Source organism: Bemisia tabaci, chromosome 3, assembly GCF_918797505.1.
Source record: "Bemisia tabaci chromosome 3, PGI_BMITA_v3".
Taxonomy (NCBI): domain Eukaryota; kingdom Metazoa; phylum Arthropoda; class Insecta; order Hemiptera; family Aleyrodidae; genus Bemisia; species Bemisia tabaci.
This window is the reverse complement of record NC_092795.1, coordinates 28,252,889-28,267,706: the sequence shown is the minus strand read 5'-3', so window position 1 is coordinate 28,267,706 and position 14,818 is coordinate 28,252,889. Positions and strand designations below refer to the sequence as shown.

Below are 14,818 nucleotides of genomic sequence, written 5' to 3'. Positions count from 1 at the left end.
TTGAGATAAGTGGTCACTTGACTGCAACTAAATTGATTAGACATTGAATTGTTAAATATAAAAGACTTGTTCACAATCCTATAAGAAACAATACAAGTTTTAAAATAAAAGATACGGCTTTAATTACCTATTAATAACTGGTATATGATTTAAGTTGCGATGACTTTATTTGATACAAAATCCAAATCAAGTGTTGACTCATTGGTATTAAACAGCTATATTAAATAGCTTATCTGTTATAACTTTAATGACCACTGAAATCCCGAAATGAGATGAGAGCAGACAGGGAGATTGCATTAACTTGAAACAAGATGATACTTTTTTTTAAAAAAGTGAGATTATAATTTCATAAGGAAACAAAATATAAACATAATTAACAGAAAATCATTTCTCTGGTATGAAATTAGAGTAATGCACTTCGGAATGAAATTCAGATCATTTCAGGAATACACTATTTCCTAGAATTACTCGATATGAATCATGAAAATGATTATAGAAAGTAACTTCTAGTTTGGAGCTTGACGAAAGACAAAATCAACCTCTTACTTTTGAAATATTGAAAATTATTTAAAATATTGTCAAAAACTGAAAATTTGCGACTTCAAGGGAATAAAAAGTAGACATAAACAAAATTTGGGTTATCAAATATATTTTGGCTTTTCATTGTTGACATATTTCCTCAGTCTGCAACGCATTTAGGCTATCCACATTGATAAAATCTCCCTCATAAACCCCAAATTAAAGGTAACACCATCCATCTTGATATGGATTCAACAGTCGATTCCATCAATCAAAGAACGATTTCACCAGTTAAATTATTTTGGTTTAAATATATGATAACCCAAGGAGACGCAAGAAAAATAGGGAATAAAAGATTGCTAAGAGTTGCCGTTTTTACATTTCTTTTAATAGAAATTGAAAGCAAAACTGATCTCTTGGCGCACTTAACTTGTTTGATGACTCATCAAACAAGGTGTTCATAAGCATCAAAAATTCACTTTAGGTGTCAGTTGATATTCACCTAAAACAAACTAGTAAATTTTCAGGAAATTAATTTAATTTATAGAATCACACCACACAGTTTCAGAAAAAAACGAAACAATGAAAAAACTCTTTTACATCTTTAGGTGAACTAGCTTCAAGGTTCCGACTTAATATTGTGTCATTTTTTTATAAATCATGGTAGTCATGAGATACCTTAATAAACTGAAAAAAACATAAATTCGATTATTAAAATTCACCCGGTAGAAATTTTTGAGCTTCAATCTTCCCTTTTATTTGCACAGTGGGATGATGTGCATGTTGGAAGTTAATTTTAGCAGTCCATTGTGCAAACTTGAGAGGTCCATGAAATTTTTAACCTTGCAATCTTCTGGATCATTTGACAGTGGTGGAATCTTTCTTGTGCTACTGCTACACATGTCTTTGGCAGAGAGAGGATTCTTGATATCAATGTTCTACGTGGGTATGATTCTATCATTGAAAATGCAATATGATGACAAGATTGTCAAAATTTTAGCAAACGCGCCTGGTTCTTCCTTTTTTGGGTGCAAATGTATTTCATAGATATGATCTCCACTCTTACTTAGGCATTTATGATAATGATAGGACAAAATGTATAAAAAAATTTCAAAGGCTAAATTATAAAAAACTTAGAGTCAAACAAGAAACTTTACACATTTTAAACATACATAAAAGCTCCAGATTCAGTCCGTAAACTAAAAAATAACAATGAAAACAGAGATAAGCTATACACAAGAGAAAGGGAAACTAAAAATATTATCACAAAATTAAAATTTGTGAAAACCTAGAAATAGACAATATGGGTGGAAAAAATACAAAAATAATATCTCATTAATTTACAAATTATTCTGTTTCACAATTGTCAAAAAATAAAAACTAACTTTTGGGGACTTCAATTGTCAGAGCCCACCTTTGATAACCTATGTGATTCTTCTATAGCTGTTATTTGAAAACTAATCAGAGAGACGAAATTAGAGTTTAAGTCTGCAGTTTTGGAAAATTGCAACAAGTTAAAATCTGGAAGAAATTTTTGTACTTATTAATTACAATGAACAGAAGCAATAAGCCACAGATGCACTGATCAACAGACACAGGTTGTGAACATGGAACAATCAGCTAAGGAGACGTGTTTTTGCAGGATGCAAAGACATGATGATACTTTGGCTGAGGATCACGACCTATGTCTATTAATTAATTGATAGCTGAATTAGGTTACCTAATCAATTTTACAGCTCGAAAATGAGATGATATCGTTAGCTAAATTTCTTTAAAACCGTTAATTTGTATCTAAATACATACATACAGTTATTTAAAGTGCATTTTCACTAAAGAGATATTAACAATATATTTCTGACAAAAAGACAATCGATTATTTCCTTCTACTGTAACATGTTAAACCCTCAAGAGTTTTGCAGGGAGTAGAAATAATACAGCTATAAATTAGGTGCTAAACTGGACTCTTCGATAAAAGGATACATCAGTCAGCTTCTTTTCAGTACATCCAACAAAAATGCAAAGCATACACCGTACAGCTTCTAAAACTAGTACATAAATTTCTTAAAAAACTTGAGGGTATTGTCTTATGAACTGATCAGATACACTAGATTGAACGATGAATCAAAATTTCTAACAAATTCATGGAGGATAGTTCCAAACTGTCCAGAAACTTCACTCGTACTTAATTAGGTAAACGTAAGTAAAATTCAAATTTAAATCCTTGACTCAGAAACAGAGAGCTGCGCAACATTTTTGAAAAAATTAAGTTCCAATTGATCACTAGGGAAAAAAAGCTAGGGCCATCATTCCTTCAGTGAATGAAATGAGGAATGTAAATTATTTTTTAGAGTGTCCACAGCATGCCTTAATTTTACTCAGCCAAACAGCTATGTTAGAAATCTATAATTGGATTGCATTTTGCAAAAAGGAACCACTAGCATTGCAATGATGCTAAGATTGTGCAACTTCATCTTTTGCGATAAAATTGCGGAAATCGTGAAAAACTATAAAATTTAGATGGTAATTTTTGTCTTAAATTTACAGTTTTTAGCGAGTAAAATAGAAACTATTAATGGATAATCGGGTTTTTCCTCCAAGACAAAAGAAGTTGCACAATCTTGGTAACATTGCAATGCTAGTGGTTCCTTTTTGCAAAATGCAATCCAATTTGTTTTGGAGGTCACAAAAATGTTGCTTTTAAATATTCAGACATGATTAATTTGTAACGCTGTGAAGTTCAAATGGATAAATAAGAGAGAATCAGGAAATTTCTAACACCTGTTTTGAAAGATTGTACCTAGAAGAAGTCATCACCTATCCACTTCAACAATCCAACAATTGTATTCTTCTGAGAATTTCACAGGTTTAACTGCGATGCATTCTTCGACATTTTTGTTGAAATGTATTGGTGAAGTTTTCTTTGAAAACATAATTTTGATAGAAAAGCAGGGATAGGCAAGTAATTTTGGACCTAACTTCTTTAATTCTTTAACAGAAGCTTTGATGACATCCCCAACATCAATTAATTGCAAAATTGGGTCCGGCTCAATACTTAAAATTTTCGCGCGCCACCACCTACTGAGATATTGTACAAGACAAAAATCATTTTGTTTTCCATTTTTTAGTTCCACAGCGTTGTGGCCTTCTGACTGAACAATCTTATCCGCAGCAGCCATTTCATCTTCAAGCTCCTGATTTTGACAATAGAATACGTTTTGCCGTACTGGACAAGTAATAATCACCTGTAAGAAGGAAAAAAAATATTTTTGTGCATTTAGAATGTTACAAGATCTTGTTTAGTAATTCTTTTATGGAGACAGTATCAAATACATCGATACGGAATCATATTAAATGTATAATATAACAGCACTTGAAAAAAGCAGTCACATATTGGACCAGTGTGCAAGTTAAACAGAGGGCAGGACTCACATGCCAAAACTTCGATTAGAAGTGGTTTTGTTGAATATACTCTCACCAAGCCAAAACCATAGCAATGTTTTGGGAAAACTGATAAAGAATTGCTAGGGAACCGTATTTGACTGTCTTGAATCCTACCTGGATAGGCTGGCAAATGCACTGACATAAATATGCACTAGGACATAAAAGTTCCATTACTTTTCAAAAAAAAACTTCCCCGACTGATTTTGACAAAATTTCCTGACTTTATAAAAGAAAAGAAATAGCTTGGCTACTTTTGAGAATGTGAACTTAGCACTGCTGCATTCATATAAGACTAGAGACATGTCGCCAGACCTGGCAAATACTGAGACGCTTGAGCATGATCTTCTCCATTGAGAATACCATGGCGAATATTTTCATATGTTTGGCAATGATAATACACGGTCGACAAAAGTGTCCTCTTGATGCAGTCTCCTCTAAAAAAGAAAAAATTCCCTGACCTCTTGCAAAATTCTCATACTTCACAAGTTTTTTTTAATTCTCTTACTTTGCCAGCTTTTCCCTTACGTTTGGGACTCTCCTAAACTAAATAAAAACACTTACAAAATTTGATGAAGATAGACCATTTAATTAATTACAGTAGAAACCGCTTATAACGACACATGTTATAACAGAATCTCGCTTATACTGTAATATTCGCGCAGTCCCGTTTTTTTGCCCAAAAGAACAATGTAAAATAATCTCGCATACATCGGAAACGCTTATATCGGAAACCCGCTTATGGCGGAAAGAATTTTGGTCCCAAATCGAAAAAATTCCGATATAAACGAGATTATCCCGAAAAAATTCTGTGCCGAGTTTCGAGAGAATAAATAACACGAGTTAATTGCAAACAAAGACACAAAGGCGAGTGTTCGTATCTAAACGCACAGGGATAAAGTGAAGCCAGGTCTGGCGCTGGGCGCTTGTGTGAGTGTGTAAATGAGCGCCGGAATCCATGGGCAGGAAACGAAAATTTCATTGGAACTTGTCCTCTTGTTTTACCACATTTCTTCTTCTAAACGTGTTTTAAATGCCTCAAACGAATATATTAGGAAAGTTGGGGCGGTGACTCGGTAAAATACACCTATTTTGGCTCGGTAACAAGCAAGGATCTCAAATAAAGTTAGTTTTCCTTCTGCTCATGGTGGTCCTGCCGGTTCAAACAGGCCGTTACAGTCCTGGGTGACCGTTATTCCCAAGTGAAATTAATCGGTCGATGACAAACCAAAAATAACCTAATAATAAAAAATATATGTGGGTAAGTGAATTTGGGCAAAAATCAACCTAGAATACTTTATTTGTGCAATTTTATTTAGTTCTCGCCCTACATTTGAAATTCAAACTTTTTAAGCGCTCCATCTGAATGTCTTTGATCATGAACTCCAATCTTCTCAGATAAGCAGAAGGTCAAAGGTTATGTTAACGAGCCAGCGATGCATGGTTGATTGGCCATCTGCATGGTTGTTCTGTTGACATGGGATGACATAGCAGGTGCATTTTTGTTTGATTGGCTATTATGTTCACGTCATGCGTGAAATCGCAAACGCCGACGCTGCATCCTAGGCACGCGATGTAAACAATATCGATGACCCCTGAGAGATTTTAATTGTCCATCATTGCAGTATTCACCCAAAATTTATGAACATTATTTCACGTCAGTTTAAAAAAAAATGACAGCTTGTTGCATGGATTAGTTTTACAGTTTTGTATTTGATAAGAACGGAATTATTTCTTCCGATTATCACAAAAATAAGTACTGCTCGCGATAAAATTCAAATCGATCCCGAGAAATTGGGTATTTAGCTGTCACAATGCGGCATGAAGACGGACCAGACAGACCCAGTTATTGCGGAGAGGCGCGGGCCGCGCTGTTGCCTCATAGAACTCAATATTTACGCAAAAACCGCTTGTACCAGAATCCTGCTTATAACGTAACATTCGGCCAATCCTGATGCGTTCTGTTATATCGACGGTGAAACTACCAAACCACGTATCTCGGTTTGCGACGTCGTAGACTTCCTGTCATACTTTATTTTTTAAATGAAAAACTACTGAACGTCCAGTCTTGAAAATTTTTGTGATTTTTCCTCATCGTGCGGAGAAAATTCTGTGAAAATTTCAAGGAATGATATTGATTTGGTCTACTTCAAAAAAATAAAATGCGAGCGTAGATTTTTAAACACCGCAAAGGAGATACGTGGTTTGGTACTTTCACCGTCGATATGCGGTTTCTACTGTACATTAACTTAATGAACATTGCTGTTATCTAAAAGGATTTTCTTTAGCTACAATAGTGGTCAGTAGCAGTTGAAGATCTTTAAAGAATTAGATAAGGGAATAAAATCAATATCAATAAAAATTGTAGGTACTAAATAAGTGACAGTTGATTAAATGTTTCTGCTTATTTGAGTGGTCAAGTATGGGAGAATACTAAATGATCCAAAAATTGCGTTCTGTATAAAGCTTTAAAGTTCAATAGGTTGTATACTTACAGTGGTGTATTTATCAGAAGGCAAGGGACATACTCTTCCTCCATCCAGACACGATAGCCCTAACTTTGTTTCGAGGATGGGGATCTCGCTATCACAGCCTTCCTGACAGGAACCGGAAAAAGAAACAAGATCACAAGAAACTATTAGTGCTTGAAACTGGATAAAGAAATGACATGCGCATAAAAATAAGATAATATCAAGCCAAAAAAGTTTTACTATTTCTGAGGCTTCACCAAGTCACTATTCACTGCTAGATTAAGAATCACAGCAAAAAAGTTCTACTGATTGCCATGTCTTTGTTCGCCTACGGATTCACACTGAAATCAACTCACACGTCTTGACAAGAAATGCATTGCGCAATAACCACGAAACTAGCTCCTGAGCGCAAAACTAAAATTTGCTCACAAAGTAACCTCAGTGAACTGAACAAAAATTTGGTCTCTTTGATTCATATTCTGATAATAATTGAAACAGATTCATTCTCCGCTTGATATTGCTCTCTTGAAATTAAGGTTTTGCCTTAGGTAAAGAAGGTTTATGAAAATTATGATACCATAAATTCTATCAAGTCCACTGGAAAATATACTGACTAGTAGTCCCATAACACTATTAATGTGGTATTTAAGTATACTGTTTCCTTGCTAAGCTACTGTCACTTCATTTTAATGTGATCATTAGTTTAAAAAATAAAGGTACACTCCAACTGAGATGGAAAAATTCGGACTCACATTAGCTGCCATAATCCAACCGTTAAATTCTTCATCATACTGAACTGGTTTCAGGGCTACAGATGCAAGGAATTTTTTTGGAAATAAGTCTGGTGACGTTCCATCCACAAACCGCCATTTGAAGCAGTAGACAGGCTTATTCTTGAGGTCATCAGGAATGATGCCTACACAGTCCGCAGGTAGAGAAACTTCATCCCCATAGTCAATAAGCTGCACAGTGCGGACCTTCTCATCCACAGCTACGATTCTACCACGATACCACTCTTGTTCGTAGAAGGCAAAACAAAGATCACCAATTGCAGGATTGATGAGTTCTTCGCAAGTTTGTCCGACTCTTTGGAGGATTTGAGAAAGTTTCACCATATCTGCATCATGACTAGACGGTTGCCCAAAGAAAATACCATCTTCAGCCCTTTCTATAGATGTGGTGGTCACCTGCAAGGCAGACAATTTGTGTTTGTTTATTGTGCATTGTAAAAAATTGAAAATTTTAAGAAACTATAAATAATTTCTTGAAGAACTTGAAGAAGTATTGAGGTTATGTCACAAAGAACGACACACGGAGAAACAAAGCATGGAGAAAAAACCTTCGACCGTTAGACTCTCCTCAAAAATTAGCATCTCATTGGAGAGAATTCGGCAACTGTTAAGTGTTCATACGGCATTTATCCTTAGCATGGCAGTATAATACAATTTACAATATATACCGTGCATTAGGATTTTCTTGGTGAGCCGATAGATAGGCAGCCGGGATTGCGTGTAGTACTGAGAGGCAAAAAACGACTAAACCCATTTCACAACGCCCTGTTTGCCGATAGCAACGTGAGTAGCAGAAATCAGGTGAGACTATCAACAAATATTTCACTTGAAATGCACTAGAGCTCCCTCTAGCCTAGAGCTCATCACAGCCGCATCAGCAACACGAACAACGTAATCGGATTAAAGTTCCCTGACTTACTGTCAAATTTCCCTTAAATTCCATCATTTTTCCCGGTCCTTACAGATTCCCGGATTTCCAGATTTTTGGCCACCCTGCTGACTTTCCAAGATTTCCTGACCGCCGGCAACCCTGAGAAGATAGTTAACTACAGCTTGTATAACTTCCAGCCCCTACAGTCTCGGCTGATACGGTGAGACTGAGCACCAAAAATACCAAGGCAGTCAACATGTTAAAAAAAAAAAACTCATCATGCAAAGACTGAAGCACTTAGGGTTCTGAACACCAACCTTTAGGAACAAAATGCTTGTTCACACCAAATTTGCAACCCTCGATTATATACACTTCCGTGTCTTCATGCAATTTAGTAAAGCATCTAATTTTGCTACTTCCTTTCCAATTGCTGTTTTTGAGGTGCTAAAGGTTACATATGATCTATTTGACTTCATTTTGATGATAAAAGATTTTCTGTTCTAGTTCCCATAAACTCATCCTAAGTTTCGCTGTTCAAGATACGACAAAAAATTTCAAACTAACAACCGTTGATTAGAAAAAATAATGAAGGTCATTATCTCAGTGATGTAAATGATCAAACACATATGTATATTACCAATTAGTAGAAAATAAAAGTAATTTGAGAGTAGAAAAAGGAACTTACCGATGTGAACTCATCTGCTGGGATGGGAGGAACCTTGATAGTTACAGACGGCGGTTGGACAGAGGAGCTTTCCATCTGAAAAAGGAATGAGTTTTAAAAAAATTAAAAACAATCGAATAGTTAACAAACCTGAGAGAGGCTTCAGGAGGGATAAAAAGAATCATCAACCATGTTGAAATTCTCCATGCACACAGTTGGAGCTTATTATCATTTTCGTTGGTTATTTGCTTTAAACTTTTTGAGCATAATCTGTTTTTAAAAACGTTGCAATGAAGATTAATATTTTTTAAGTTTCAACATCGATATACTGCAATCCGAAAGTTGATCTAACATGATAAAATCATGAGAAAAAGTCAGAAAGCATAATCGTAACATACAACCCTGAGGCTGAAAAATTAAAGGCAAAAAGATTAAAAGAACGCAGACTCTTTTAACAGTTCTTGAAAAAATTATTGGAACTCGGAATCATAAACATGTATGTATACATGTACGACTAACTGACGAGGAGTTACATTAATTTGAAAGAAAAAAAATGGATACTTTGTAAGCGCATAGCTCATTTATAAAGGGTTTTCCAGCATACGTGTGTAGGAAAAAAATTCATATTTTGAGCCGAAAAATTGATCCTGAAACAGTGGCGTGGCGTGATTTGCGATTTATCAATTGTTCTGCCATTTAAACCTATGGTAAAGGATCCATTATTAAGGTGTTCGCTGCGAACACCCTGTTTATAGATCCTTTTCCATAGGTTTAAATGGTCTGACAATCGATATATCGCAAAGCATGCCACGCCACTGTCCTTAAAGTTAAGTACGTTAACTTCTGGACACCCTGTGTAAACACGTTTACTACCTTGCTGGTCCCTACAGACCAGCAGTGGTTGTTCAGCAGTGGCACAGTACACGGTTTGCCTTAAAAATCAGGGCACAAAAATCGCACGGCGCAAAAAACTGGCAAGTAAAACTACTATCCCTCTAAGACAGCAGTAGCGCTATCTCTTAGAGGCCGGTGTGACGTGAAATTGAGGTATGCAATCATATAGTGGTCTCTCCACTCAGTGGCAATAATTTATGAGTGTCTTTTGTGAGCACTGGTCTTGTCGGACCAGCATGGCACAATGGGACATACCACCAATATGCCGTAGCAGTTATTGTGTTGAAGAAAACTTTAATTTTTCAGTGACTAATGCTGAGAGTTGGTGTGTATTGAGAAACAAAAGAAGAAATAAAAGAATACAAAATTAAAAGGAGAAAACAAAGAAGAGAGGGGGTCAAGACACTCCTTGCTTTAGAATTTACAGGGGGCATTTTCAGCACGCCTGCTTTTAACAGTTCCTTGAAGAGGCAAGGAATGGGCATTCTTAACATTCTTGGCCCATTCTCTTCAGTTACCTGAGTAAAAAACAATGTAGGAAAGTTTTTGAGCCATTGTCAGACTGTGCGAAGACATTGATTATCAATTCTCATTAAATTCGTGACAGTTTTTTCTTCTATTTTTTAAATATATTGTAATCTTGGTTTCGAAAAGAAAAATATCCCAGAGGGGTATTGGAAATATTTTCACTCACATTGACTGTCATGATCCATCCACCTAGTTCTTCATCATACTGGACTGGTTTCAAAATTATCTTCTCATCCGCACACTTTGGAAATAGATCTGGTGAAGTTCCATCAACGAATCGCCACTTGAAGCACGTGATAGGTTTGCTCTTAAGGTCATCAGATATCACACCCACGTAATCAAAGGGTATGGTAATTACATCTCCATAATCAATGAGCTCCACAGTCCGGACCTGTTTGTCCACAGCTATGATTCTACCACGATACCATAGCTCTTCATACAAGGCAAAACAAATATCGCCGATTGCAGGCTTTTCGAGTACTGCACAGTTTTTTCCGACTGAATGAAGGACTTTCAGAAGTTCAATCATTTCTTCCTCACAACTAGAAGGTCGTCCAAAGAACACACCACTTTTGGCTTTCTGAACAGATGTAACGGTTACCTGCAAAGAAGCAAAGTAAGCGTTTTCATTGTACACAAGGTTGTATTTTTAAATTTCTATGATACTTTTTTCCCGAAAAAATGGTGCCTGGTCATGGACCAATAGAATAAATAAGGACTCCCAACTCCCTATGCTACCCTGTGTTAAAAACCGTTAACGCGCGCTCGCAGCGAACCTGGCAGAGGGTGCGGTGAACTAACGCCGCAGCGGTCCACGATCGTACCTCTATAGTATGTTATTCCATGCAATGTTCTTTGTTTATCTATGATTTATTTATTTGTGTAGATACTTTAATACATTTTACTTTCGCAAACTAATGAAATTGTATAGATACATACCTTCGGCAGAGGTCAATGCGAAAGACTTTGATTTGAAGTATCTTATCAAAACACGAGCAAAGATGATTCAGTCAACTTCTGACGCAGAATCAAAGAGACTTGCTAATAATCAAATTAAAGGTAATGCTTGAAGTCAAGTATCTTTGATTTTGTGACACTCAGTTGATTTTTATCAGTACAACACTATTTCTCACTAAAAAGATTTCACTTAACAGAGAGGCGCCTTCGGCTAAAAGTACAATCCTGATTCCTGCTGCACACTACATACACACTTCCTTTGGCTTTCTCAACAGCAGTTGCTGCTGAGTAAAACGGTTAGAAATAACACTTCCAACACTTCACATTAATACCAGTTTATGTACACGAAGACTGACGAAGATTGAAATGAAAATGGGAAACTTTTCACACTAAACTCTTCAAAACTGCAGGGCGACCACGAGGATACGAGGATCTAGAAACTTCTATGAGCACTACTGAGTGATAAGCCTAAATAGGTGGTGCATGGAAATATAAACAGGAAGACCCAATCATCGGTTTAGTTCACTACACCCTCTGCCAGGGAGCGCTGATGTCAGCGCTAACCGGAGTTGGGGGTCCTTATTTATTCTCTTGGTCCATGGCCTGGTATTTTACAATTGCATTGATAAGAAAGGGGGGAAAAAAAACCAAAATTATCAAAAGATCTACGTCAGGTAGCAAACTCCTTATTTCTTAAATAAGTAAAAGCTTGAACTTTGGTCATAAATGGCTTGTGCTTTAATTAAGAAAAATCTTCATTGAATAATGCTTTGGTTGAACTGAAAACTAAATAAGAAGAATGAGTGTCAATTGAGTCCAATGCAATGAACCGTTAAATTATGTTGGCCGCTTTTTTAACAACTGAGAGCTTAATTGCCAACACTCTAAAATTCACTTGATACAAATATGTTGCTTGTTTACAGTTGTGGAACAAAACTTGCAAACTTCTAATTTATTATTTTCTCTGATGAGATACTGCGAACCATTTTCTGACAGTTTCTGGAAGATTTAGGGACTGACCATCACGCCTGTCTTGCTTAACAGTTTCATGAGGGTTTAGGTTCCAAGCCTACATTAATACCCTTCCAGCAATGAATTTTGTGTGTCTATTTTCCCATTTATCATCTGCTTTAGAGCCGCTATTCAGTTCTTAAAAAATCTTCCCTGACACTGGCCTCAGTTATTGTCGCATATGCAGCAATAACTGAGGCCATAAATGGACAAACTGCTTACTTCTGTGAATGAGTTCCTGTCAATGGGACAGGTAGGCTTCTGTGTTTGGGTTACTTCCACTGGTGATTTTTCCACTGAATGCTTGTTTGATGCCTGCAACAGACAAGACTTGATGAGTTCCTAAAGTTTGGGGGCATTCCTCTTCTTGGAAGAATGCCATGGTCAATTTTTACACATTATCTGCACAATGCTAAAACTTTGACAATTTTGCGATGGCTGGCTCAGCCAATTTTGGTGGAGGGCTGAATTCCAATTCATTATTCATTTTAATGAAAAGTATGTAATTGCGTCTCTGAGCCTGCAGACTGGAGTTCTGCATGGCGAACAAACTCGTTCTCTGCTCGTAGGAGAGTGATCTACAATGGGGGATGAATAAATGAATGTGATAGGTATTCTAAAATTCATTTTAATAATCTCATGAAGTGTTTTAAACTTAATTTTGTTCATACAGTTAACTTTGAGAAAAATAGTGCTTTAAACTTGCAGGTGACATTAATTAGGTGAAAAAATACACCTGAGCTTCCCATGAAACAGAAAAGGAGAAAGAAATGGAGTGGACTCTTCAGTGTCTGATTTGATCAGGACTGAACCCAACTGGCCAAAGAGACAGTTCAGATAGCCCGCATATAGAACACCAACACCCAAGACACACAAAAAAGGGATAGACACTGAATGTATTAAAAAATGCAAGTTACTTCTCAGTTTGGCTTTTCATAGAACTATTTAACTGTCTTTTCTCAACGTTTTCTTTCAAAATTTTGGAGCAATCTTAAAATTCTGGTTGAATCGTGGGGGACAAACTGATAGAGATAATTGCAATATTGGGTACCTCCAAGAAACTTGAAAGACTATTCAACTTTCCGGACATTATGCACGAATAAATTACTACATATCTGAATTTCTTTCACCCTTTACACCAGTTCAGTGGGACAGTAAGCACTTGGTGCCTAGAGGTTGAAGGATAGCATTCCTTTTTTCTTCATCTCTTTACATTTTTGTAAGATAAATGAGATTCCATTGAGCATTGAAAAGGAGAATGACAGACTTCAACACCTCAAGTTTTTTGACAAGGAATTCAAGAGACGGTAAACTACTATCAACCTCTCGAGACTCACAGAGCATGAGGAGTCAGAATTTGCTTACCGTGGAGGATACGTTTTCTTTTACAGGGCACTGATCTTGAGGAGTATTTTGTGCGGGAATGTCAGATTTTGGGCTTGCCTTCACTGGAGATGTTCCTGGTTGGACAGATGGTTTCTTCTCAGTGACGTCGTTCTGCAACAAATTCCATTTCTCACTTTTATTGTGGTAACAATATCACTCACCAGAGACCACCTTGATTCCTCATGATCTCTTCCGGACAACTGTTTACCCCCTTATTCGGATAATATTCATGTGCATTTTGGATCTTCCATTCTCAAGCTAATAGAGCTTCCTGATAAGTTTTGCAAAAACTCGATTAAATATTTAACTCATGATTGTACGATCAAATTCGAAAGTGACTTTCCAACAGAGAAGGTTGGGTGAGGGGATACATTTTTCAGTGGTGTAGATTTTTTTACCATCTGGGTGGAAAAATCTGACTTTAAATTGGATTACACTTTGCAATAAGAAATTACTGTATCTGGCTCATAAACACTTATATGCATGAGGAGACTTGTGGCACATACGTTGTGCTTAAAATTAGTCGGGAATGTTCTTCATGGCCAAGTGTAGTCCAAATGTAGATTGGCAACATGATATAGCTGGAAGAAATCGAAATGTAGAGTGGCAACAACATAATAGAACTGGAATTGATCAATAAGAATTAACAGGACAGAAAGTAGCCAACATAGTTATTTTACCTCCTTATATTGATTTACCACAGGAATTCTACATTTTAGAAGTGACTTAGATACTTCAAAATTCTCTTTAACTGGCCAAGACATTAACATAATCCACACTTGATGTAGATGGAGACAGTGTCACCATTGAAACACGACTTTACATTGCAAAACATTCATACCCAGGTGGGATTAATATTATGATGATTTCAAAATTAAATGTTTGGAGAAGGAAGATTGCATAAAAGTCTCAGGCTCAAATGAATGTTAAACAAGGAAATGGAGGAAAAAAGATGGGCTCTACTCGACTTTTTTCATGTCGTTTCTGCTGATGATTTTCATCAGAAAAGAATAAATCCTAATTCTTTTTGATAGCGTCAATCGACTCATTCATTTGCTATACGAGAATGTGACTGCCATCCCTACTTAATTTTTTTATTTGCATAGAGATTAGGATTCTTCTAACAGTCTTAACTTCTTGTGTAGGCTTTTGGGATGTAATTTCGTCTTGGAAACCTGCGTGCACCCTGTATGTCCAGACTGCAGATCATTTTCAGACTTTCCCTTTTACACCACCATGCCGTTCTTAATGAAATTCCTGATGTCCTCAAGAGTTTATGCACCTTTTA

At 36.4% G+C, this 14,818-nt stretch overlaps 1 protein-coding gene across 7 annotated transcripts in view; it reads right to left on the bottom strand.

Moving 5' to 3' along the window:
- Positions 1-315: 315 nt before the first annotated feature.
- The window catches only part of LOC109031053 (uncharacterized), a 53,245-nt gene continuing 38,742 nt past the window's right edge, over positions 316-14,818 (bottom strand). For 6 of the 7 annotated variants that reach the window (XM_072298107.1, XM_072298110.1, XM_072298109.1 and 3 more), the window contains 7 exons: positions 13,510-13,641; positions 12,367-12,459; positions 10,343-10,777; positions 8,776-8,850; positions 7,181-7,615; positions 6,453-6,554; positions 316-3,761 (listed from right to left, as the gene is read on the bottom strand). In XM_072298107.1, the coding sequence (XP_072154208.1) occupies positions 3,330-3,761; positions 6,453-6,554; positions 7,181-7,615; positions 8,776-8,850; positions 10,343-10,777; positions 12,367-12,459; positions 13,510-13,641 (1,704 nt within the window). In that variant the 3' untranslated portion in view covers positions 316-3,329. The remainder of the gene's footprint in view (positions 3,762-6,452; positions 6,555-7,180; positions 7,616-8,775; positions 8,851-10,342; positions 10,778-12,366; positions 12,460-13,509; positions 13,642-14,818) is intronic. The other variant, XR_011899514.1, reaches the window with a different exon arrangement.